Here is a 25566-nt window from a genome sequence, read left to right as displayed (position 1 = left end):
TTCTAAAGAAACCATAACTCAGCAGAGGGAAAGACAAAGAGATTAACGCGACAGAGAGAGAGAGAAAAAGAGGGTGAGAGGGAGAGAGAGAAGCAGACACAAGTCTTATAAAGTTACAGTTTTTCTCTTACGGATGATTCGGAGGTCGGGGGTCTGTGTTTTATCAGAGAACTGTCTCTGTCCACTTCATGGCTGTGCATTTTAAACAGTTAGCTCCATCTTGTTTTGACTGCTTGAGGGGAAATTAGGTTCAATTAATCAAGAGGTCCGGTCCCGTGTCTCCACAGATCGGCCCCGCTCACAGGGAGGCCCACTGACCCACTTCCATAGGAGTTCCTGCAGCCGTCCCCGGGGTTATTTCTACCATTTGTGAAAAGTTTTAGACTAGAGCCAAAAAGAAAATTGGATCATAAATATAACAGAGCCATTTAACAAATAACCCATTTTACTACAAATTTAAATGATGAATGAAATTTAGTGGATGAACCAAGGAAGAACTTTTTAGTTTTGGGTAATTAGTGCTGTCGTGTCGCCACTTATAAACTGAATTCATTTCTTCACAAATTTCCTCCAATCACGGTTTATCATGGGGTGGGGGGTGTTCAGTATTTATAATCAAACTGAAAAATGTTAATCATTATAATAGCTATTTTTAAGAGTTAATCACAAACCACTATTAAATTATAAAAATATTACTAAATATTGCCATGTAAAAATTCACTAATATGTCACCCTAGTATATAAAATGCTTCAATGAGAATAAAAATTTTCCTCACTATATATTCCATACTGCCTGGTAGGAAACAGGGAATGTAAAATAGAGACGGAGGTGAAGCAGGCGACTGTTTCGGAAACTTTTATGACCGTTTTAAAAACCGGCAGGAGGTTTTGGGGGTCGGAGAGGACGGTGGGTCAGGACGCAGAAATCTGGAGGGCAAAATCTGACCTAATATTATGAGTAAAGACGCAATCAGGAGGTTTAAAGAGGCTCCAGACAGCAGTCCCGAGCAGCGGTATGAGTAAGAGCAAAGGGACAAAGTATAATAAGGCCTATACTTGCTATTATAATCCCTTTTTCTGCCAGTCTCAATTTAAACCATTAGGTTCTTACGGGCTTATAGCGTAGACCACTCTTTAAGTTGAATGCCTGCACTGCGCCAAGCCCAAAAGCGCCTGAGCGGTGCAAGCGAATGTGTGCATCTGTCATAGTCCGGTAGAGTTGTGGACCAGGCAGCCCAGCTAACGAGCTGCAGTGGGAATAGAGCCTGAGAACTGGTACCTAAAAGTGCTCCTGGAGGACTAAAAAATGGTGCACTAACCACCTAAGACAAATACAAGAGAAGCATGTGTTGTGGGCACTTCAGCATCACTCGGTAATTTTATTATAAGAGGTTATTTAATCAGCCAAACTGACGACAGGAACATATTCATATTTACAGGCTGGGCCTCTGGGAGCAGTTAGTTAGGTGGGGACAGACGCTTAAACACATTAAAATCTGGGAGCTGTGCCTTGCTCATGAACCCTGGTGCACAACTCCCCACCCTGCAGTTTATTCGAGTCTATCATCTCAATCGTGCAGCGTTGAATGTGGTAACTGTAGTGGAATACCTTCATGGAGAACAGCGCTTATGAAGCAGATATAAAACCGAAGCCTTAACTGTCCCCCCAGGAGTAACTACACAACGCCGGACTCAGAGCACTAATGGCTGCAGAAATAAACAGCAGAAACAGACTCCAGCATTGAGCATGTATAGGTGGAACCTCCCAGTGGGACAATCTGGAAGGATGGGAGTACTTTAGTTCTAATTCATTAAACAGTGTTAAGACTGGGTAGGAGATTTAGGCATAGATCGACAATATCATGCTAACATTCAGACCTTTGGAGAATTATTAGTCTAATTAGAGACATTGGCTTTAATGACATCGGTCACGTGTCATCTGGGAACTGAAACTGTGCCGACATTTTAATGTACCTGTATATATTTAATTAAATTTACAAAAACACTTAGCTATTAATAATTAATCTTATTTTGTTAAGGGAGCAACAGCGTCCATAATGATGGTTAAAAATATCTTTAAAGGAAGGAGAAAAAATGAAAGATATTAAAAAAGAGAAGAAGTCCCACTCTGATGCCTACAAAAAAATTATACAGAAATCTGAAGGCAGTGTGTGCATGGATATCCTTCTGGAGAGCATGGTGTTTGTGTATTTGTGTGTGTGTGTGTTTTGAAGAAAAAAAAAAACTTAATTCAAGTCTTTGGCCTTCATCTGCCAACAGCACCAGCTTGTCTCCCGACAACAGACACCGGAGGACGGAGAGCAGGAATATGGAGGATGGAAAAGCGGCAGGGGCCAAAGCTGGAGTTGAAAGAGTGCTGGAGCGAATCAAACAGAAAGGGGGAAGTAAAATTGATCAAGAGTGAGTGACAATAACAAATGAGAGCTAGAGCGGGAGAAGACAGGAAGATTGAAAAGAAAAAGACAAGAGGAGGAAAGAGGGCAGAATTCAAGAGGGGGGGGAGGAGAGAGTGATAACCAGAGAGAGGAAGAAAAGGACAGATTCACGTTAAAAAAAAAAAAAAGTATGCTGGAAAAGCCATTAAGCTGGGATTCAATAAATCTGCATAAACCCAGCAGTTAGTCTGTAATGACCAGCAAAGAGAGTGTGTGTGTGTGTGTGTGTGTGTGTGTGTGTGTGTGTGTGTGCGTGTGCGTGTGTGTGTGAAGAAACTGCAAGCTGGTTTTTCTTTTTTCACCAGGAAGTGTCCCCTCAGACGCTCCTCCACACAAAGACGAGTGAAACAACAACGACGACGACTGTACGTTCGTCTGTTATCACTTGGCGTGTTTATATTCCACACACACAGCCAGGCTATCAGTATCATTGTAATAATGCAGTCGCCCTATGACTATTATCAGCTGCGATGGAGAATTTCCAGCTCCACCCCTTCCTGTTATTATACAGCCTGTCAATCTGAATTCACCCAATCAGTGACCCCGAAGCCTCCAGGAGTGTGACACGCAAACACACCGTTTTTTTTGTACGGGTGCACCGGCGTAGGGAGAGGGGATCAGGCGTCCAGACTGAAACAACAACAATTGTGAGATTTGAAAACCTAAAAAAACAAAACAAAAACCTAATTAACAAACATATATTTTCATGCGGGGATGTGTTATCACGCAAAAGTTAAATTCTCCAATGGAAAAGAGCAGAACGCTCCATCATCAACCACATATAACAATGTTTATTGTACTTTCAGACTCACTTCTGGTATCTCCACGTAGCGGCGGCCTCTAAGGGCAGCCGGCTCTGGTTTTCTCTTCTCTATAAAAATTAAACGATCTCCTTTAGATCTTTATTATGTTGAATCAGTTTTATGGTGTTATATAGAGTTTAAAGTCACCGCAGCTGCAGCAGCACGCTGGTGTTGTTTTCCCGTGTTGGAAGTTTGTTATAAAGTCATTTGATTCACTTTCAGGCCGACTGAACGGCCTCCAGGGCCTGGAGACCTGTTATATGACTTTATATCAGTACGGCAAAGGGAAACAGCATGCCCCCCCCACTACTTGCTCTCTGAGAAACCTATTTGGAGGATTCACTGCAACAACAATGACATTTGAGGTCTGTAATTGTGTGGTATTTTACTTCATTACATCGACTTGTAGAGTTGTAAATATGTGCGCTCAGTATTTGCTGAGGTTTCTCCAGTTTGAGTTGGCTCCCAAACGCTCGCAGTCACTCACTCAGAGCCACTTTTAGTTTTAGCAGATACAGGGTCACGGCTGACAATTCATATTGAATTCATAAGAGCGGCGGTACAACGTCCGACTCAGCCAATAACACTTAATTCACTTTTCTTTTCATACAATACCAAACGCAAATGCAAACACACAACTTGTAAAAAGCCGTCTGGATGGCGTTCCCACGTCACAAAACATGTCCAGAGAGACAAAAACACGCAGCCGCACACAGCCAGGCTCACAGCTTCACACTTCAGAGGCTGAGACGGCGAGGGAGAGAGACTTCCTGTGTGTGTGTGTGTGTGTGTGTGTGTGTGTGTGTGTGTGTGTGTGTGTGTGTGTGTGTGTAACGCCATGCCAGTTCTCTTCAGCGCTCATTAGAGACGTCATTGAGCCATGAGGGTTATTATTATGACTATGGCACAGAGAACAGCTCTTTTAGAGAAACCTCAATTTTGGAATCGGCGTTACTTTTTTGTAGTTCAGCTGAGGTTAGAGCGAGGCATGGAAACAAATACACAAGAACAGACGAGCAAAAAAAAAAAACTTGAATCCATCATGTGAAAGCTTACCTTTCACTAACAGCTCTGCGTTGCGCACTGCGGTGTTTTACTTACGGTCGAAGACGTGCCATGTGTGGACCGAATGAATTTAAAAAAGACTTTCACTGAGGTCAGTCCAAGCAAATGTCAAGAGGGACATTATATATATATATATATATATATATATATATATATATATATATATAAAATCTCCCTTCCTCCCTTGTTCTCTCTCTTTACATATATATGTCTATATATATGAGATATTAAAAATGAGGCGGGCGCTCAAATGCCAAATTCAACAAATGCCGATTAGTTGCAGTTAAACAGTATAACATAAATCTTTGTTAGCAGTTTTAGTTTAACAGAAAAAAAAAGCATTTGTTTTGTCCTCTAGATGATCATCTGCTCTAAAAAAATGAATATTGGAGCCTTATTTGTTAGCAATGCTAGCAGCATCTATTCTAACACCCACTGGCACTTTGAACTGAGTGTTTCCTTCTAAAGCTACAGAAATTTATATGTTATAGTGGGAATTAGGATTCAAGCGGGTTGAAAAACTAATAAGCTGGAAGAAGTCACATAATAAAACGTCTGAATGTGAACCCAGAACATCACATTTAAACTTCAGCAAATATAAACCAGGGGCTGTTGCTCAATAAAAGCGATTTTAGTCCAGTTCACAAGACAGATTGAAAACAACACGCACTTTGCTCTCAAAACCTGCTGACTGATGAGGTGCTGAGGTCGTTGCACTGTGATGATGTGACACGGTTGTATTGAGGGTTGTGTTTCGAGGCAGATCTTTTATTCTGTTACAGCTGCTGTTGAGAAAACAAGCCGAAACGTTCCCACTTTCCTTTCTGAAGCCTCGGATATTAAAACCTCTTTGGTCAAGTTCACTCCTATCCAGCGTTAGAGGGCTTTAAACTGCTTCATTAAAATGCAAGGACGTGCATGGATGTGGATACTTAGGGTCTTTCAAACCCATCTGCAGTGGTGTAATCACTTCATTTTATCAGTACAGAAAACACGAGTGCAGAAAATTTCTCTGAATTTACTGCTGGGGCTCCTTGTGGGTTTCTGGCTCTTAATGCAACCAGTTATCTGTACTGGGAGGTGCTGTGTAGATAAACCCTAAAGACTGACTTGTTCTCACCCACCACCCTTTCCTCTAGCCTGACTACCTCGCTGGCTCTTGCTAAATCAGACACTGTATTAGCAAAACTGGTTCCAGTAGCAGGCTGCTGGGGCACTCCTGCCATTCCCGATTGCCATCCCTGCATGTTAATGCATGTGTGGGAGTGGGATATGTAGGTTTTCCATGTGTGTATGTTTGTGCATCTGACCATGTGTGTTTTACATGCTATTTTAGTATGATCCTAATGGTTTAACAGGGTGCCAGGCATTTTAACAGAGCCAGAAAGAGGCTTGTAAAGCACACACACACTCACCACAAGACAGAGACGGGAGGCTGGCAAAATGGAACATGGTTGTTTGGAGGGAGTCTGTTGAGACTGCGTGTGCATGCATTAAGAGGGTCAACTGGGGTAATAGTGACACATGATTAAGTAAAACAAGAAACATGGGCCTGAATGAAAGACAGGCAGTGTGTGTCAGTGATTGTTTGTAGGCAGGATCTGGGACGAAAGCAGACAAACGGCGCCAAGTGGCACCGCATGGGTACGGGTGGATGAGGAGGGAGAGTCAGACAGATTCAAAGCTGTGATGTCGCAAAAAAAGAGGACAAAAAAAAACTTTCGCATGTTAAAATTCACTTACTCTAATACCTACGCTAACATGGGGCAGGTAATGATGAGGGAGGCAGTGGAAACAGGAACTGTTTCCCTTTGAGGGGAGGGAGGAAAATATCAAAGCATCAGAATAAGTAGTATATACTGTATTAGTCATGTGACCACCGGCATCAAAGGAGGATCCCATAATTCTGTGTCTTAAAATTGCTTACTGTTCAAATCCTACATGGAGGCATCTGTTTTTATAGAAGACTTAAAAATGCACTCTTTAAAAAAATTGTGATGCAAACAATAAAATCTCTGTTAATTAAATTCCTGTAAAAATGTACTGTATTTAAAATTCACATTTTTTAAAGTCATGATCAAAGATGTGATTGATACTAATTTTCAAAATCTAAACTGGATTATTGTTATTTATTTTTGTAATCAGATTACCAAACACTGATCACATATAATACGAAACAAACCCTGGATGCAATGTACAAACAATTTCTTTAATTAAAAGGCTTTTATCATGCGATTATGTGACTGCCGTGTCATTTCCTTCATCAAAAGTCACTTTTAGTTTCTTCTATCCATGACCGTCACGATTCCTTCACCAGACCAGATCAACCCTAACCAGCACAAACACCAGCAGCAGTTCAACACAAACGAGATGGATCACACGTGTCGATTTGGAAGACAGAACTTTGCAAATTCTTGACGTAACTTTTAGTCAATTTAACAAAATGCTGAAGTGATTTGTGGTAAATTTATGGCTCCAATGTAGGTATGAGCTCAGTTGGGTTTAATTGTCTTTTAAATGTCTTTCACTGTTTTTGCAAATACAAAATAGGAATAAAATGCTGCAAGGAAGGTAATTACTTGTCTAAAAGCAATCAATCTTGTCAGATATGTTTTCACAGCCGAACCACATGATCAGTTTTAATTTAGAGTAGGTTTCTTCTTTTTAAAAAAAAAAAAAAAAGTCAAACCCCAGCCATCGGACCTCAGATTACTGTCTGCAAACAGACTGATGATGAAAAATACAAGCAGTGATGGCCGGTCCACGAAATCCCCGGGACGGTAAATGACAAGTAAATTCAGTGCATGTGAAGTTTATCTCAAGTGACACCATGCTGCGCCGTATCTGAAGCACTCATGCTAGACATTTCCCAGCATTAGACATACAATAGGGCTTTCATGAGGACTAGAGGAAACTAGTCCTGCCGTAGTCTAACCACACACTCTGTAGCAATGCCCTGTGAGTGTGTGTGTGTGTCTAGAGTTACAGCTTTTCAATGTATACCACATGTAGTGACCGTGCATCGCCTGACACATTTTCAATATGGCAAAGGCGGAGAGGGAGGGACAGGAAGGCACAGACAGCCACATTTTTTAAACTGTAATAATATACTGTTTATGGTCAATATCTGAAAACACACCTACTCACCGTTACAGTGAAGGGAGCAGGTAGGCTAACGGTCACCTCTCCCTTTACCTCTATCTTCACCTATCATTCCCTTTCTCTCCTCCCACTGTCAGATGACGACCCTTTCCTCGATTTCCCGTGCTACCAAAAGCGGGAGGCGGGGTTAATACCCAGCAAAAGTGAAAATATCTGATGACAACTAGCTTGTCACCTAATGACAAGCCAGTGGGCTTGTCATTAGGTGACCTTCTGGAGCAAATCATTTAAATAATGTCAAAGGCAGCACCAAAAAACTTGTCAAGCCGAACGGGTCTGTGCCACCACTCCTGCAAGCCAATTCCAAAAAAAAAGAGGCCTGGGACATGACAATAAAAACAGAAACCTAAGAGCAAATGTGCTAAAACAAGATATTTATTGTCGTTTGTGAAATGTGGCCACTATAACAGTCGTCTGTCAATTTCAGAATAAGCATAAATTTACAATGAAGTTGTGAATTATTGTCTTTGTTTTGTTTTAAATAGAAACAAATGTCAAAAACGATGAAGGAAAAAAAAATCACGCTCTGTTTTATTAATGTTTTACAGAATGTCCCGCCTTAAAGCCAGTGGATGCTTTTTGAGTTTAATAAACCATAAAGAACAAAATGTCCTCACTTTCTTACTTAAATTTTTCATAAAGAGAGTACAGTCACTCTCCCGGACACAACACACACTAACACACACACAGACACACTCACACAGATTTGTAGGTGAAGACTGACAAATTGCTTCACTTTGCATGATTTTTTTCCCCTCATCTTTCAGAAGTACACACACACAAATCAAATAGTCTCACCTCTTCCTGCGTCATGCTGTGCAGCTGCGCGTGCCAGGAGGCGGAATCAGAGCGGTGATAGGCGGGGGGCGGGGCAAAGTCCTGCAATATGATTGGGTCTCGCTCCTGACACAGTGAGGTCAGGTGACTGATGTACAGCTTCAGTTTGCTGCGGTTCTGATTGAGATCCAGGAGAGGAGAGAGAATCTGAAGAGGGGGGTGAGAACAATGAGACAGATTTATCTTACTATAACAAAAATTAGTTAATCTTTAAAAGTATATTAGCTAGCAAAAACTTTTTGCATTCTAAAGCTGTGGGACGACTCTAACACTTAAAATCCAGACGATCAAATATAAATATGGTGGAGAACAATTAGAATGTATTATATCAGCAGGAGGGGAGGATTTCAGACACAATAGCAGGTTTTTACACCCCTTAGCAAGATCAGCATTTTTCTAAGAACAGCATGCAACATCCAACATGTTAATGGTGATTAAAATGACAGCTGAGATGATTCATGGAGGTACGTTTACACACTACAGACTCAAATACGATGACAAATTAGGGCTTTGTTTGATTTCTGCACAGAAATGAAATCAGATTTCATTTGATTGAGCTGCACTTAGTTGCTTCGATAAGGAATAATAATAATAATAATTACTTAGTTAGTTTGAGTATGGGTCAACAAATATATACACATGTTGAGGGTCTAAGGCAGGACCCCCCAGGAGAATCCCCCCACACAGGAGAACCCCCCCAAGAAGATAAGACACACCGTTCTCCTGGGGGAATAACAGGACTTAAGTTTGGAGGAAGCCTGTTAGGAAAGCTGATAGTCTGTGTGTGTGTGTGTGTGTGTGTGTGTGTGTGTGTGTGTGTGTTCATGCTCTCCATCACTCAGCACACACACACGCACGCACGCACGCACACACACACACACACACACACACACACACACACACACACACACAGATACTTGTCTCTGATCAATAGATATTAGAGTTAGAGGTGGGACACACCCTGGATAAGACGCCAGCTCATTGCAGGGCTGTATAAGACAGATATATGTAAAATTATCACCTTACATGAAGTGTTTTTGACACTAGTTCATTGCTTACCTGCTATATTTATCATGAATGATCATTAAAAAAGAAAAAAACCCACCGATCTAGGATTGTATGTCTGAAAAAATCACAGTAACATCACTTCGGGTTGCGATTCCTTACTTGAAAACACACACAGAACAGATAAAGCTTCCTGGAATAAAAAAAATACACAACACACAAACACACACTGATTTTATATAACATGTTAAATAGAAATCAAGAGACATCAGGAGAAGGAAAAAGTCATATTCCATGATGAATTAAAGGCTGTAGAAATCAAAACATTTTGCACCTATGACGTCACGCACTGAGATCGTTAATGAACGCGTACACGAAAGCATCTCATAAAGCACGGCGTTGCAACCATATGCTCGACACGTGTGCAACAGCTGCTTTCAAATCTGGAAAATTCTGTCACAAATCTGACCCCAAAAAAAAAAGGACATCGACACTTTGCAGACCTGCCGCGGTGCTCCGCGGATCAAATACAAGACAAATGAGAAGCAGACCGAAAGAATGGAAGGAATGATCGCTGATCGGAGGGAGACATTTAGAGACAAATAACAAAAACACTGCTTTCTTTTTCTTTTTGAGAAATATTTAATGAGTAACAGAAAGTAAGACTGTGTCTATTTTACTGCAGCAATAGCAATGAGAAATATGAGCAAAACCCAAGATCTGAGTCTTTGCAGACCTTAAAAAATTTGAACTTCCTTATTTTAATAAGGTGTATAGCATTAATGTGCCTGCATGTTTTTATTGTATTACACAACCTGCAATGCGCAACATATGCAGTGTGTGTGTTTAATGAGCCCGCAGTGTGTTCCAATGCCTAACTGTATTATGAAACCGTCCCAGAGGAGACATCATTTTATACACCACTGTGTATATGTGTGTTTGTGTCTTTTTATTAGCCTCCCATGCCTGCCTACCAGACTCTTACTGTACTATGAAATAACTCCAAAGAGAGACATTCAGCCGGCTTCACTCGCTGGCCGCATTTTTAAAAACCACAAAATGCAACGGACTGGAGTTCTGATATGCACAAGCACAGATATACTCACTTGAAAGCTAGAATATAAATGACCGGTTTGCAAATAATCTTGCATTAAATCTATTTAATATGAAAAATATACCTGTAAAAATTGGCACTCCTTTATTTGTGCTTGAAGAGTAAAGCAAAATTAAACATTAATAATCAACATTAGATTGTAATTATATAAGGAAAATTCTTCTTCTTGAAGGCACTTAATTAAATTTTCTGTTTTCATTTGCGTCTGCTAGACAAAAAAATGATAAAATAATCAAAATTATCAACAGACCGATTAATCTTACTATATTTTTTGTTTGTAGCATTTGTTCTCAAGGTAATGATTAAAACTAGACATAGATAAGGCAGATCTTAAAGCAGTCTGTTGTGTGTTTGCACCTCAAGTTTTTAACTCATAATTTTTTCTTCAAATTGTGACTCCTTATGAAAACCTGCCTCCAGAATTGAAAACAAATTGACATCATTGTCAGTCTGATGGTCATTCACAGGATCTATAATATCACTGGAATCACATCTGATTTTGAATTAGGTCTTTTTTGAACCATTCCCGGCAATCATTGCTATAAAAACATTCCTGGATGCAGATGCAAACTCATTACCCACAATTCAACTTCAGCACCAGCACTTGGCTGGGTAATTTGGTTGTAGTGGTTCATGTAGCCTGGGGCCTTCATCCTCAAGCACAGATGAGGATAAACTTGTTTCATAATGTAGAAGTCCACCAAAACCTGCTAAAGTTCTACTGTAAGGCTTTCAATTCACCATACTGTTGTATTGTGACAAGTTCTATAAGTATGAAAATGGAAAAAACTAATAAATAAAGTATAATTCCACTCATAAAAACAACAATTATTAAACTAGCCTCAGTTAAAATGTCACTTTTCCTGCTCTTGAGTCATTTTCAAATATTTTAAAAAGCTCGCAAACCAAAACGCTGAAGTATTTTATAGAAATCAACATTTCCACATCCTCTCTGTCTTTTTGCACTGATGCATTTAAGACCATTAAAAATTCAGAACTTCATAAAAAATGTCCTCAACAATGCTCGGTGTGTGTTCGGAGGGCTCTCATGTGTTTCTCAGCTCACAGTTGGTTCCGAAGCGTTTCGTTCTCCAGCGGCAGCACAGAATACCCTATTGACAGACACACAATCACTCACTGTTCTGATGTAATGCGCTATGGCAAATTACCTGCTGTACTCCGAGGAGGAGTGTGTCTGTGCCCCATGTGGGTGTGCGACTCCTCTTGACGATGGAAAGAAGAAAGGAGTGTGTGCATGTCGACTGGGCCGTCTCTCTCAGCGGGCAGGCGCTACCGATAATTAATAACCAGGGTCAAACCTAGATCGGCTAGTGAACCACTGGGCTTTTAGCATCTCGGTGGGAAATCCCACTACCCTGAAGGCAGCATGTGCTGCTCATATGTGGCGATAACTCCGCTGCCCTAACAGCGGCCTGAAATATGTTCTTGAATTAACTTGAACCCACACTTAACGGACACGCTCTTCATTTCATTGTTTAAAAGTAAAGTAGGTGACTGCCAGATGGCACAAAATTGTTGAAACATAGATTTGTAACAGGTGAGACTCTACTGTATTTTAGATCTGCTGTTAAGATATGGGCGAAAATAAAGGAAATAACCTTTTTCTTTTAATTAGCAGCAGCTTTTTTAGACCGATTACCACGACATGCCAGGAGATAAAACGCGAATCCTGACAAATGAGCCATTCAACAGAAAAGAGAAAATGTGTAGCATTTTGGTGAAGGTTTTTGAAATGAAACAGATGAAGTCGGACTTGAAGAATGAGTGATGATGAATGTAATCACACTCACATACAGGATGTAGAAAAGGATGGAAGTACAGATATGGAAGATTAGCACGTAATTCAAGAGCTGATTTTGGACGCATTTCTCCTCAGGAATGGAATGAGTGTCAGCCAGAATTTGCTAACTGTGGTCCAAAAGAATGAAAGTAAACAAATGAGCAATGTAGAAAAGATAAAATAAGACATGGAATGAGAGAATCACAACACCAGAACCAGATCACAAAGTCACGGGCGAAACCAAAGCAAGACAAGACGAGAGACGAGCCGATCCGAAGGCGGTCGGATCCAGACAGAAAATGCGCTCACCCTTCTGTACAAAACGATGGACCAGGAGAGAGGGCATGTGATTTGTTAGGCCCAAATACCTTCCTCATCGTCCTATCGGTTAGTTTAGTCCAACCGCAGCGTGAGTTAGGAAAAAGCAGAAGTTAGTTTGTCGAAGACATTGTTTGCAAAAATATTAGCTGGCAGGTAAATTAATAGAGAAAAAGACAATGACACCCAAACTTGAAATTTGGATTTCCCAAAGTTATTTTAGATCATGTTGGCCTCCACATCGAAGTCAGAGTGATGGTACCAGTTGTGTTGAGTGTCAAAAGTTGGTTCTTCCTCAGATTTTACCTGGTCAGGAGAGGGCTTGTGATTGTTGGTCTGCTCTGAGTTTGGGGAGGAGATCTTCGGGTTGTCGTCCTCATAGTTGTCTGCCATCAGCTTCATTCTATTTTGAGTCTGCAGACAGAGACGGAAGAGTCACACACAATTAGATCTCCATCAGGTTTCACGGCAAACATAGGAAAATAATTTCCTGTGAGATTCAGAAGCAAATAAGTCACGACTGTAAACGTAACAAAAGAAGTTCAAGAAAATTAATTAGTATAAATTGGCATCAATAAGGCACCTGGTCGTTTTGAATGAATAATTACAATTTATTTATTATTTGTTAATTTATTCACAATTTTTGTTATGCTGTCATTTCCATTTTGCTCCATAGGATGACAAACCTATATGACCTCATCAGCTGGTTACGGGCAGATTGATTAAAAAGTTCTCCTCCTCTGCTCCCCTCCCTTTCCTCGCCTTCCTGCTCCCTCTGACACGTAATAGTTACACCGCATGCTTTACAGTGAAGGAGGAAGTCAGACTAAATCTGTCAGCTTTGTACAATCTAAATCCCCTTAGCCTCCACGAGGAACAGGGCTTAAGCGGGCCAGACCCAGGGAGTGTATGTGTGTATGTGTGTGTGTGTGTGTGTGTGCGTGTGTAGGTTTGTGAGTATGTGTGTGTGTCTGTGACGGGAATGAAATATACAAATTTCAAATGTGTCTGTATGAAAGTGCGCAGACATTTGTGTGCTTGTGTGCGAAGGAACGATAGAGCCTCTATACATAAGTCAAGTTGAAGAGAGCATCCCTTGGCATGTACGCACACACACAAACACACACACACACACACACACACACACACACACACGCACACACACGATTAATTTCCGCATTTTCTGAAGACAGCATGAAAATAAACACACACATATATTTAAACAAACATGGAAGGCAAACAGTTCATCTGGAAACCACATAAGTACAGAACATTGAGTTCACACACACGCACACACACTCACAGCTGTGAAGTGATGTTTATTTGTATCTGTCTCCTCCTCTCCTCTTTACCACATCCTTAAGAGTGTAAATGGCTGCCATCTCAATTATTTATAGAATTTCTGCTCTGTAAATTGTTTTTTCAACCGTCTCCTACACGTCTTTTGCCCTTTAAGTTCATATTATTATTTTTATTATTGTTATTTTTATTGTTATTATTATTATTATACAACACTAAAGAAAGTACTACACAAAGATCACTTTACTCATTTGCTGATGAACCCAGTATTTTTATTCCGCATGAATTTTCACAACTGCAACCCAGAGCATCACAAAGTGATGCAGAATCACCTTCACACTATTAGACATGTTGTGCACAAGACAAAGAAAATGTCTGTGTCTCTTTGTCCCTTTTTGACTATTAAACTACATTTCCACACAGCACCCTCTTATCAGTACTTACTAACATTGCTATTGATATTATCAAAAAGGAAAAGTTTGCACAAATATTCACCACTACTGGTTCAAAGTACAAAACAAAGTCTATTTGCTGAGTAGACAGGGCTGTCCAAAACACTCGGGACCCAAAATGCTAAGCTAACCGGACCGAACCACATGGAATCAAAATTCTGTCTGTGGTTGCAATATGTTCAGAGACTGAGAATGGAAGAGGGTTTGTTGTAACCCATTAAAATAAAACACCTGTTCATAAATGTTGACCCACTCGTGAGCCAATTTGGATCCAGGGGTTAAATGGTGACGCAGGAGGCGAGTCGAAATCGGACCGTTTATTTGAGCTTCTCAAGCATTTATTTTCACCTAAATATAGATCCGTCATGAATATTTGAACCAACAATGTTCTTTTTACAAGTGCTTTTAGCGAGCCGTGACTATTATATTAAAGTTTGAAGACCTGTAAGAAAATTTAAAGCTCAAATCAATAACACCTTCCCGCTATCACAATCCCAACCTCTTGGTATGGAAAAGTCTATGTCAGGGGTGGTCAATGCATTGATTGTGATCGACTGATTGATTGCAACAGGAGTTGGTGTTGATTGCACAACATTAATAAAATAGATGGTCACCAAACACGCAGATGACATCTGACTTTTTCTGGAAGTATGTCTAAGTTGGAGAGATGGTAAAAGAGGCCATTGCTGAAGCAGCTGAATCAACTAATTAATAAATAGTTAATGCTTTCAAATGCAAGATGCACCATCTCTCCTCAAAGAAACATTGCCATGATTTGGCAAACTTACAGACCTGGCCTCAGAGCTGGATATTCAAGGGCCACGCTGATTGTCTGTCAGTTTGACAACCACTTTCAACTTTGCTCGAGCCAGTGGCTACATTCATGTGCTCTCCTTTTCTGGAAGATGCTGAGGTTGATTCACTCGCATCAGGAGTGGAGGATGAAATGACACTACATGCTGACAAACAGCTGAATCCCAGAGCTCATGGACAGTTCTGGAACTTCTGGAACTCACAGAGGAAAAGTACCCCAACATGAGGAAATGCACTAATGCAAGGTACATCAACATACGTACATTGCACATATACAAAGTTCTCAATATCAATAAATATAGTATATATTTAGCATTTTTGTAGTAGGTATATCATTTTGACATGGACATTTTATAAGTAAACTGAAAAAGTGTGAGTACTCCTGGCCTACATGAACCATAGAATTTACGACATGTAATTGATTATGGGGTTCAAACCCATTGATTGCTTTTTCCTGCCCCAACAAGCCTTATTTTAGACGTGGATTATAACTCTGTTTCTCTGCTCCTCCTTCTACCACTTTCTGCTCCTTATCATGTCTCCCATCTCTCCTCCCTCCTATTTCCCACATGTCTGCATTTCTTCTCCTTTTCTCGCTGGTCTGTCGTTTTCACTTAAGTCTTACCTCTTATTTAATTGTCTTGTTTATCATATATTTTCAATATTTTGAACTAAAACCATATAATAGATGATGAAAGGATGTTCGTAGAGGAATAATAAAAAGAGAGAATGAAAGAGGGGTAAAGAGAGAACAGGGTGAGAAAAATAAAGAGGTGGAAGAGGAGATCAAACTGAAGGAAAGGAAGAAATTAATGCCTCCCGCTCCCATCCTCTCTCATTCTCCTCACTGGCCTTTCTTTACAGTTTTCCCTTTTCTGCAATTGCCAGGAATGCTGACCTCAGCTCACTTGTTTCTGTGCCAGCTCTCTCTTAATCATCACACCATTATTTCACTCCTCCTTCCCCCCCATTGTTCCCATCTTCTCCCCCCTCTCCCCACTTCATCTATCTTTCCTGCAGCTCTCCGCTGTAACCTGCTGACAACGGACGGAATGAGAAACAAATGAACGCCCAGTGAAGTGAGGGGGAAAAGTTGCTGAGTCGTGCTGGGAAGGAAATAATTTCATCGTGATAAGGCTCCGGGGAATATTAGATCAGATTATTGTTTCGTCTTTTTCCTCTGGTGTCCAACCTTTGTTGATATCTGCACAATTATCAATAATGAAAAGTTGCTGAGTCAAGGCTGGACAAGAGCTGTTTCATTGTGATAAAGAATTAGATTATTTTTTTGCTCTAGTTAGACACAAAGAAAAGAAAGTTGTCGATGAGTGGAAAATTACAAGTAAGGACGAAAAGTGAGGACGAAAAGAAGACACTTAATTTTTTTTCCTTGTTTGACACTATCAGGGGAGACAATCTTAAACAAATAAAGATGAACTATTAAATGTGAAAATAGGGGAAGCAACTGAACAGACTGAAAACAGTTGTGTCGAGATATTTCAACATTCTCTGTCTTTTCCAAGTTCTTTTGTATTTCTGCAAAGTGGATTGAAAGTCTTGCGGGTTACGCATAAAAACAACACTCGACAAGGAAGTTGGAAAAATCTAAATATCCTACAGGTGCAGAACGACGGCCACACAAACGCCACCTGCAAATGCTAACCACATGTAGCAGCAGATGGTCGCATATTCCTCACCTCCACCTTTTTGTTCCATTTCATAAAATACTATAACAACACGCTCTAGTCTTTGATTTCACACACTCTGAACCACAACCTCCTGTTTTTTCAGAATCTCTGCTGTTCTGCTCTGGAAAAATAGAAATGAGAAGAAGCAAAAGAGAAATGTGATTGTGAAAAAAGACGGCAGGAGAAAGAGAACGACGATAGCGGAGGGCACTTTGATCTACAGCCTCCTGCAGCTGGAGGTCAAAGGGCAAAACACAAGAGAGTACTAATATTAACACACACACATGTGTACATACAGGTGTTGTTTTTTTCAACCACATTTGATGCTTTAAAAAACTAGAAAACCCTGTCTTATACTCACTTATAATTCCATATACTGTCTATCTGTCAAGGAGGTCACCGCTGGAAAAGTGTGTGCACATGTCACTGTGAAGGAGAGAGCTAAAAATACCACACAGGCCTCAATCACTGGATGGTCTCACACGCACACACACACACACACACACACACACACACACACACACACACACACACACACACACACACACACACGTACGCAGAAGGGAATGTTGAGGAAGTCTCGGTTGCGATCCATCACTTGAGGGATTGAAAATTATGACACCACAGAGAGAGAAAAGGAGTCAGAGAAATAGACACCAGGAGGGGCATAAAACCGCTCACACCCTCGTCTGCACGCACAACAGACACACACACACAGACACACACATACACACAGCAGTCAGTGGAGTCTCTGTGTTGTCAGTAACCACCTCCGAGACCCCGAGGTGCCATAAATGACTTCAAATAGGACGGAGAGAGGGGGGGGGGGTGAGTGAGGAAGAGAAAGGGGTGAGAGGAGAGAACACTTTAATGACTTCGTGCGACACAGCCTCTCTCTCACACCCACTGCTTTCCTCAACACCGGTTCAAACACTCCTTGAGACACACGCACAAACACACACACGCACACGCTCTTTCAGAAGTGTGTGACATCCGTCTTACCGGATCCCTTTGAGCTTTTTCTAACCATTAAGTGGATTTTTGGCAATATTCAATCACTATAAATCTTCATAAACTTTCCTGTTTGACGATGACGACTCCAAATAGTTTGATTTAGTCTTGCGGGGCACGAGGGGCTGGTGGGGTTACTCGGGTTAACAGATCCTCACCTACTGTATGATGATGTTAGGATGTTAGGCAAACAGTAAGAGTTGTTCATGCAGTCTGTGCTGTCATGAAAAAACAGACTTTTATACCATAAATAATACAAATATTTGCATTAGAATCTTTCATTTCAGTTTGACTGCGTCAAAATGCTTTTAGTAAGGCTCTGCAACCAGCAGGATGTCGACCAGCTAGAATAAGACCCTCTGGACTCTAATTATTTGTTGTACATTTACATATTTATGAATGCTGTTCTGGTAAGGCCATTGAAGCAGATAAGGGTGGAAAGGGAGAGTCCAGAAACCTCCCCATAGGCCGGTCCACTAAGGGGTTGGTCAATTCACTGGACCCACGAGAACCTTAAGTGAGTGTAGGTGTGTGTGTGTTGGAGTGTGTGAATAGACCTCTGTGTGGAACCACAGAGGTATTTGGTCATGTTTATATCCTTGTTTTTGGCCTGGTTGAGTGTGTACATATTTGTGTGTGTAAGTGTGTGTGTGTGAAGGTGTATCCACACTGGACGAGTGATATCCAAAGTTTTCGTGTGTATCCGTGGACAGAGAGTGTAAACACATACAAAATGATATGAACGTGTTGTCACCAGAGAGATGTCGAACATTTGAACTCCGTGTGTTTATGTGTGGGGAGTGCGGGGGGGGGGGGGGGGGGTTAATCCTAAATTTACCCTCGGTGGTCGGAGGACTGTGGTTACATCTGGACTCAGTTTCTCTTTGCCTCTCTTGTTTTTCTTTGCGCCCCTCATCATCGCCACCTCACCTGTGCTCCTTTCTAGACATTTTCCTCTCTTTCTCTACGGATCGTTAAAAATAAAACCTTTTCCCCGTGTCTGTTTGGATCTTGCAGGACGTGTGCTTGTTAAGCCTACCTGTTGTTTGAGCTGATGGACCAAACCATCCTTCTCCCGTTTGAGCGCAGCCACCTCTTCCTGGGTTTTCTTCTTCTTGGATGAGGACAACTCCAGCAGTGCGATGTTGGCATCTTTCTCGCTTATGGCTGCCAGCAGCGCCTCTTGCCTGCAGAGAAAACAACCATACATTTTGTAAGCAACGATAGACATTTATGCAACTAATTTGATTTAATCAAAACCATACTTGAGTGATAAAGCGTGATTATTATTTAACCTAAGGTTTTGAGATAGCTATTTTCTCACACGTTTACCTCAGTGAAACATGTGAGAAAATAATTATGTGGGATGCAACATCCTTTTTCCCCGAAATCTTGTGTTTTCTGTGGCGTGAAAGAGACACAAAACGTTTCCGTTGAAATATGTGAAGTTTCCTTTTTACAACTTCGTGAGCGCAATCAGAAAGAAAAAAAAAGACCTCCCATGGAATGTGGGTGGAGACAGAAATCCCGAGGATAGATTCTCAGAAGGAAACCAAAATGATCTCCAAGATGCTAATTTGTGTGAACTTGGCGAACCCACGGCACATCAACAAGTGGATGGAAGTCATTTTAAATGGAGCACCGCTCAAAATTATGAAAAAATACGGGACTTCCTGGTGGTCACATGCAACACACAAAATGAAATCAAGATGTTTCCACTTTGTCCTTGGTGGAAACCTTTATGGCGTATATTCTCTCTTGTTTTTCTCAATACTATTCCCCCCATGAAAGAGAAAATGTCCTGAAATAATAATTGCTTTTTGGTTTGTCTTTCCTTCTAGGCAAATGATGCATCTCTTTCTCTAATAGAGAAAAATTAACCAAATGCAGAAACCGTTTGACTCAACTACAGAGCATTGATCAGGCAGTGGTCACAGTTTTATTCCTGGACAATTCAGCTGGATTTTAAAGCGTGTGACTTCTTAAGGCATCCTGGCTTCCAAGAAAATAGAAATGAACCACCTTTAACTTGATTTGAAACCAAAAAACTCCTACCAACTGTATCCAGATAATCATTCTGTCCTGCAAGACCTTTTGCCTCGATATCCCCCCGCCCCTGCATGGACGGTTGGGTAGATGGATAGCATTCCATGCGGTAGGGAAGCAACAAGCTGCATCCCATCCACCCAATCAGCCGCGGATCTGGCGGAGCCTAGTCTGAGGACACCCAAGGCTCTGAATTCTCAGAACTCTCATTTCCCAGGACAGTCTAAATCATGATGTTTTTTCCCACAACCCCACAGTGCTCGACAATTTGCCACACACAAACATTTAAAAAGATGCACACTAGCATGTAAATGAAAACATGTTTCCTTTTTGTTCATCTCGCACATTACATGCACCAGTTTTCATGCAAGATAAACACTCATACAGTGCCAGCATCCCATCATGCATCTGGATCAAAGCAGTCTTGACAATCTTACTCATCAAGATGACCAATATTATTACAATAATTCTTCATACAAGCCTATGTGAACTGGACTTTTCCATGCTGTCAGGACATTTAGAGGCTTCTCACAAACTGTGAGATCTGGGATGTCGACAGTCTTTTCCATTGCTCTTTTATACACACACACACACACACACACACACACACACACAGATATATTGAAAATAACACACACAGACTTACACACATGCATACAGAAAGAAAAAACTAATGGTGCATTAAGCTTGTTAAAGCTAACAGCGACTCTCATTTGTGAAATATCTGAGGAGGTACCTGCCAGCACACGACACTAATAAACCCTGGTGATAAAATGTTATTTATTCAAATGATCATCTCATTCTGGGACTTTCAGTAGTCGTCCCTTCATCACACACACACACACACACACACACACACACACACACACACACACACACACACACACACACACACATACACACACATACATACACACACACTTGAAATATTCTCTGCTTGGCCTTCACAGCTTGCAGAGCTAAACATGTGCTTATAACAAGTGCCGGTTGAGGCTACCGCTGTTGTATGTGATCTCGTTAAAATCTGTTTCAAGTGCAGCTCTCTTTTGCTAAATCTTTAGATAATTCTCCTGTCAGAGGGCACTTAAAAGACATAGTGTGCTCTCAGCACGGCAGCCAGTGCATCCACGCTATTGAGCGTTAACAAAAGCAATGCAGCTAGCTCGGCGTGGAGGCTCCCAGCGGACGTTCAGCCTCAGATCCGCAACGTTCTTTCAAGTCTTTCCTTTCTGGAGCGCTATAGAGGGCACAGGAGGATAAAGGATGGTCTGCTAACATTGAGCTGGGAATAAAGGCTTTTTAAAGGGGTCTCACATACTCATATTCCTCTTGTTTTTGGCACCATCTTTTCTCTTATGTAATTTAATTGTTCAGCCTGCTCAACAGGGGGATCTGCTATTTTGCACGCGCACCAACAAAAGCATTACTTCAACGCATTTTCCTCATTTGTGTCAATGAGACGCCTGTGTTGGCACAGATGGGGTCCCAAAGCAGCAATCTCTGGCAAAGGAAAGGCAGCCCTGTTGAACCTACCCCAACTTCTGTCACAGACAGGGTGCTTCAGTGATGAAGTTTAGAGCCAGACATGGACGAGGTCACATTTCTGGTGGATTGCTTGGTAATGTGAAGTTAAGTACTTCATCTTAATATCTGATACAGACGTCTGTTGCAGTGTTGTAATCTCATTTGGTGTTATTAACTTCTGTGCAATGTTTTGCCAATGTCGACCACCGTCAAGCTCAAGCGTTCTACTTTGTTCTTTTATAGCTGCTTCAACTGAATCGCAAGATTCTCCTAAAAATCTTTAAATCTGTGCATAACAACAATAAGCAAATAAGCTGTTAACCAGCAATGGCTGACATGAGGCAAATAAACGCTTAGTAAAAAAATAGTGTTGACATTTATTGTGCGTCTGGTGCAGGATGAAAATGTGTCTCTGTATTTAAGTTGGGCGTCCTCCTTACTTTCCATCTTCCAATAAAGAGGGTGCTCTTTTTCACATTACCACTGAAGGCTGGATGTAAATTATGAGGCGCAGAATTTTCCGAAAAATCACTTTGCATTAACGTAGATCGAAAACTGGACACAGGCTGAGTTACTCCTGTGCTTCACGCAGTTGGAAATGGTCACAAATTTATATGAACGAGTTTAGATTGTATTCGCTTCCACTAACTCCCACCCGGCCAGCGATTTCATCTCTTTCTCCTCACCTCCCTCCCCCTCCCCTCATTCTATTTCCCCACCACCTCCGCATGGAGAGGAGGCATTCTTTCCGTCGTTTGGCGGTCGTGTGCCATGATGTCATCGCCGTGGCGACAAGGGAGACAGTAAGCAGATACGTGCAAACACACCAGGCACCTGACCCCAACCTCAACGCGCATGAATGCGGGGGCTCTCCTTCTTCAAACTACTTCAGGCCCCCCGACTTTATCAGAAAAACTGAGGCTCGGTCTTAGATCACTCACATATTTCTATGCATCACACACACACACACACACACACACACACACACACACACACACACACACACACACACACACACACACACACACACACACACACACACACACACACACACACACACACACACACACACACACACACACCAAAGCAGCTTCCAGTGTGTGCTGCATTATCTCTTTCATGCTGTCACCTTCAGGATACAGTGTGTGTGTGTGTGTGTGTGTGTGTGTGTGTGTGTGTGTGTGTGTGTGTGTGTGTGTGTGTGTGTGTGTGTGTGTGTGTGTGTGCGTGTGTGTTCAAGTGACAGTTGTATATCTGTGTATATGATATCTGTAAGTGTGTATGTCCTCATAAGGATGTACTTCATTACAGTGTGTGCGAAATGTTCACAAGTTGTCTGTGTATATTTAAGGCTTTATCCTGTGCATACATGTGTGAAAGAATTAAGAGTGTGTGTGTGTGTGTGTGTGTGTGTGTGTGTGTGTGTGTGTGTGTGTGTGTGTGTGTGTGTGTGTGTGTGTGTGTGTGTGTGTCTCTGTGTGTGTGTGTGTGTGTGTGTGTGTGTTAAGCAGAGTCAGTCCAGTGTGACATTGGCCAGTCTCTGTCTAAGACAAACACAGAGCTATTTTAGAAGTAATCCCCTCTCCCTGCTCTCCGTTTCTGACCCAACAAAGCGGGGCTCCATTGTTTTCTGTGACACCGTCTGCTCTGGTTACACATGAGGCTGCTAGCGGGACGCCGGAGTTTACTCCTTAACCCCCAGCGGGATGTGGTGCGTGTCAAGCTCGACCTCATTTCTGTGATAGGAGGTTTCCCTCTATGGAGTCACGCTGTCCTACCGACTTTTGAAAGTGTCAAACCTCCCTACGTCTTCAGGAAGGAAGGGTTTTAGGAAAACTCCCTCCACCCTTACTGACCAACTGGTTTTAGCGATATTTTAAATTCTGAGTGCCAACTTTTAACTGGTGCACAAAGAAACAAATAATGCACCCTATCACTACCTGAAATTAGCATCGTAAAGTGCATTAAGCAGCAGTTAATGTGATGTAGATGTGCTCGACATTATGACAATAGATCTGTAAAGTGCAGGTCTGTGTAAATCAGCACCAAAATGACATCACAGTGCTGAAATGTGGTGATTTTGCGAGCAGTGTGCCTCAATTTCTGGATTTCATAAAATCAGTACAACAGCATTGATGCATTCCACTGGTTTACTTTGATTTATGATCGTATTTAATTTAGATGCAGCTATTGGGAATTAAGGATGCATCCTTCGGAGGAGGAATCTGCCCGGAGGAAGGTAGGAGATGTTTAAAGAAAAACCACCAGTAGTACCGCATGTGGTGAGCACAGTGTCTGAGCTTGTTGTTTACATGCTTGAGTTACAGCTGGTGGAACATTTGGTCCATACATAAAAAGTTGAATTGATTTTCTCCAGATTCACATTTGACCTTCATGGCAGAAAATCATGAACACGAATCAAATGCAAGCAAACCCTGCATTCTTTTACAAGCTGTGAGGAAAGATGGATCGATATCTTTATTTTCTTTCCTTACATGCTGTCAGTCTTTTCCTTCCTGTCAGTTTTTTTATTTGATTACACACGCACGTGCGCGCACGTATGCAGGCACTTGGTGGTCATGACTGTGCATAATCTATTTCCACAGGTGGATGTAGGATTAAATCCATTTCTATTTCATTCCTCTGTCTTTGACTTTACTTTTTCCTCACACTCTCAAACTCCCCCACCCCCCTCACACACACTAACACACACACACACACACACACACACACACACACACACACACACACACACACACACACACACACACACACACACACACACACACACACACACACACACACACACACACACACACACACACACACACACAAAGCTACCAGTTTACTTTCTGAGTCTCCAGAACGGAGCCCTAGAGAGCAGTATTTCTCACCCAGCTGACAGTTTGTGTCCTGGGGCTGATAACCAGAGAACACCAGGCCCCCTATTCTCATGCGCCCTGTCCGGACTCCCCCCCTCTCTACCTCACACACACATACACACACACACACACACACACACAAAAACACACACACGCACACACATACAGACGTGTATATTAAGCCGCAGAGCGCTGCTATGTCTCACAGATACACATTAACTGTATACAACATGCAGTACATGTCAGACACGAAGCCGATAACACCTTTAAACCAGGCATATATGAAGCCTACTTTCTGTCACAGCAGTAAACATCAATGCACAGACATGCACACCTGCACACACACACACACACACACACACACACACACACACACACACACACACACACACACACACACACACACACACTTGTTGGTTTATGGTCCTACCAGAGAAAACACAGGGCAGTGAATGCACACATCACAGCGGTTTTTATGAAACATTTGCTCGCGCTGTTTGGCCATGTGTGCGGCGTCAAAGCAGCAGCAGCCAATAAAGCTTTGGTTTACTGCGAGACGTTTTACTGCCGACGAGTTTCACTCCACCGGATTATAAGAGGAGTTATTAGAGAAAATGATCGACACCTACCGCAGTCGTTACGTGGATTCTAAAACTTTGGAGATTGTTCTGCATGAAGCCTAAAAGCTTCAAAAAGGATTACGGCAAATGTGAATGATGATAAAGAAAAAATGTTATCAGGAATTAGAGTTAAGAATACCCTTAAGGTTTTATTCAGTGCCAAAAAAGCTAAATGTGTTTACCGATCTGGGACGTTTACTCTTTTATTAAGGAAGTGAAAAGCAGGAGATGTCAGCCAGGTTCTGGTTTGATGGAAACTTCTATCTCTGACTAATGCTGCTCAGATTATAGTAGCCCACTATATAATGCACCGTAACACAGCGAGAACAGCCGGATTTATGGCCAGATCTTTCTGAAAGCTGAGTGTGTGTGTGTGTGTGTGTGTGTGTGTGTGTGTGTGTGTGTGTGTGTGTGTGTGTGTGTGTGTGTGTGTGTGTGTGTTTTAAAGTATAGTGGAAGTGGGTTAGAGACACTGGAATGAATGATTTAGTGCGGAGAGAGGAGATGGGATGAGAGGCCATCAGAGAGAATTGGAAAAAGTGAGCGAGAAAGAGTGTATTAGGAAAATAGGTTAAATCTGGTGCATAGGATAAGAGTGTTTGTGTGTGTGTGTTTGAGAGGGAGAGAAAAGCTCCCCTCAAGGAGCTGTTGTACATCAGAGAGGCTTAAA

The 25566-nt window shown here is 41.7% G+C and overlaps 1 protein-coding gene across 4 annotated transcripts in view; it reads right to left on the bottom strand.

Moving 5' to 3' along the window:
- LOC137589125 (ELKS/Rab6-interacting/CAST family member 1-like) overlaps positions 1-25566 on the bottom strand; it is a 96439-nt gene that overhangs the window by 4807 nt on the left and 66066 nt on the right. For all 4 annotated transcript variants that reach the window (XM_068306624.1, XM_068306628.1, XM_068306626.1 and 1 more), the window contains 3 exons: positions 18864-19011; positions 12868-12975; positions 8285-8470 (listed from right to left, as the gene is read on the bottom strand). In XM_068306624.1, the coding sequence (XP_068162725.1) occupies positions 8285-8470; positions 12868-12975; positions 18864-19011 (442 nt within the window). The remainder of the gene's footprint in view (positions 1-8284; positions 8471-12867; positions 12976-18863; positions 19012-25566) is intronic.

Source organism: Antennarius striatus, chromosome 22 (assembly GCF_040054535.1).
Source record: "Antennarius striatus isolate MH-2024 chromosome 22, ASM4005453v1, whole genome shotgun sequence".
Lineage (NCBI taxonomy): Eukaryota > Metazoa > Chordata > Actinopteri > Lophiiformes > Antennariidae > Antennarius > Antennarius striatus.
Note: the sequence above shows the minus strand (reverse complement) of the source record. Positions and strands in the feature narration are given on the sequence as shown.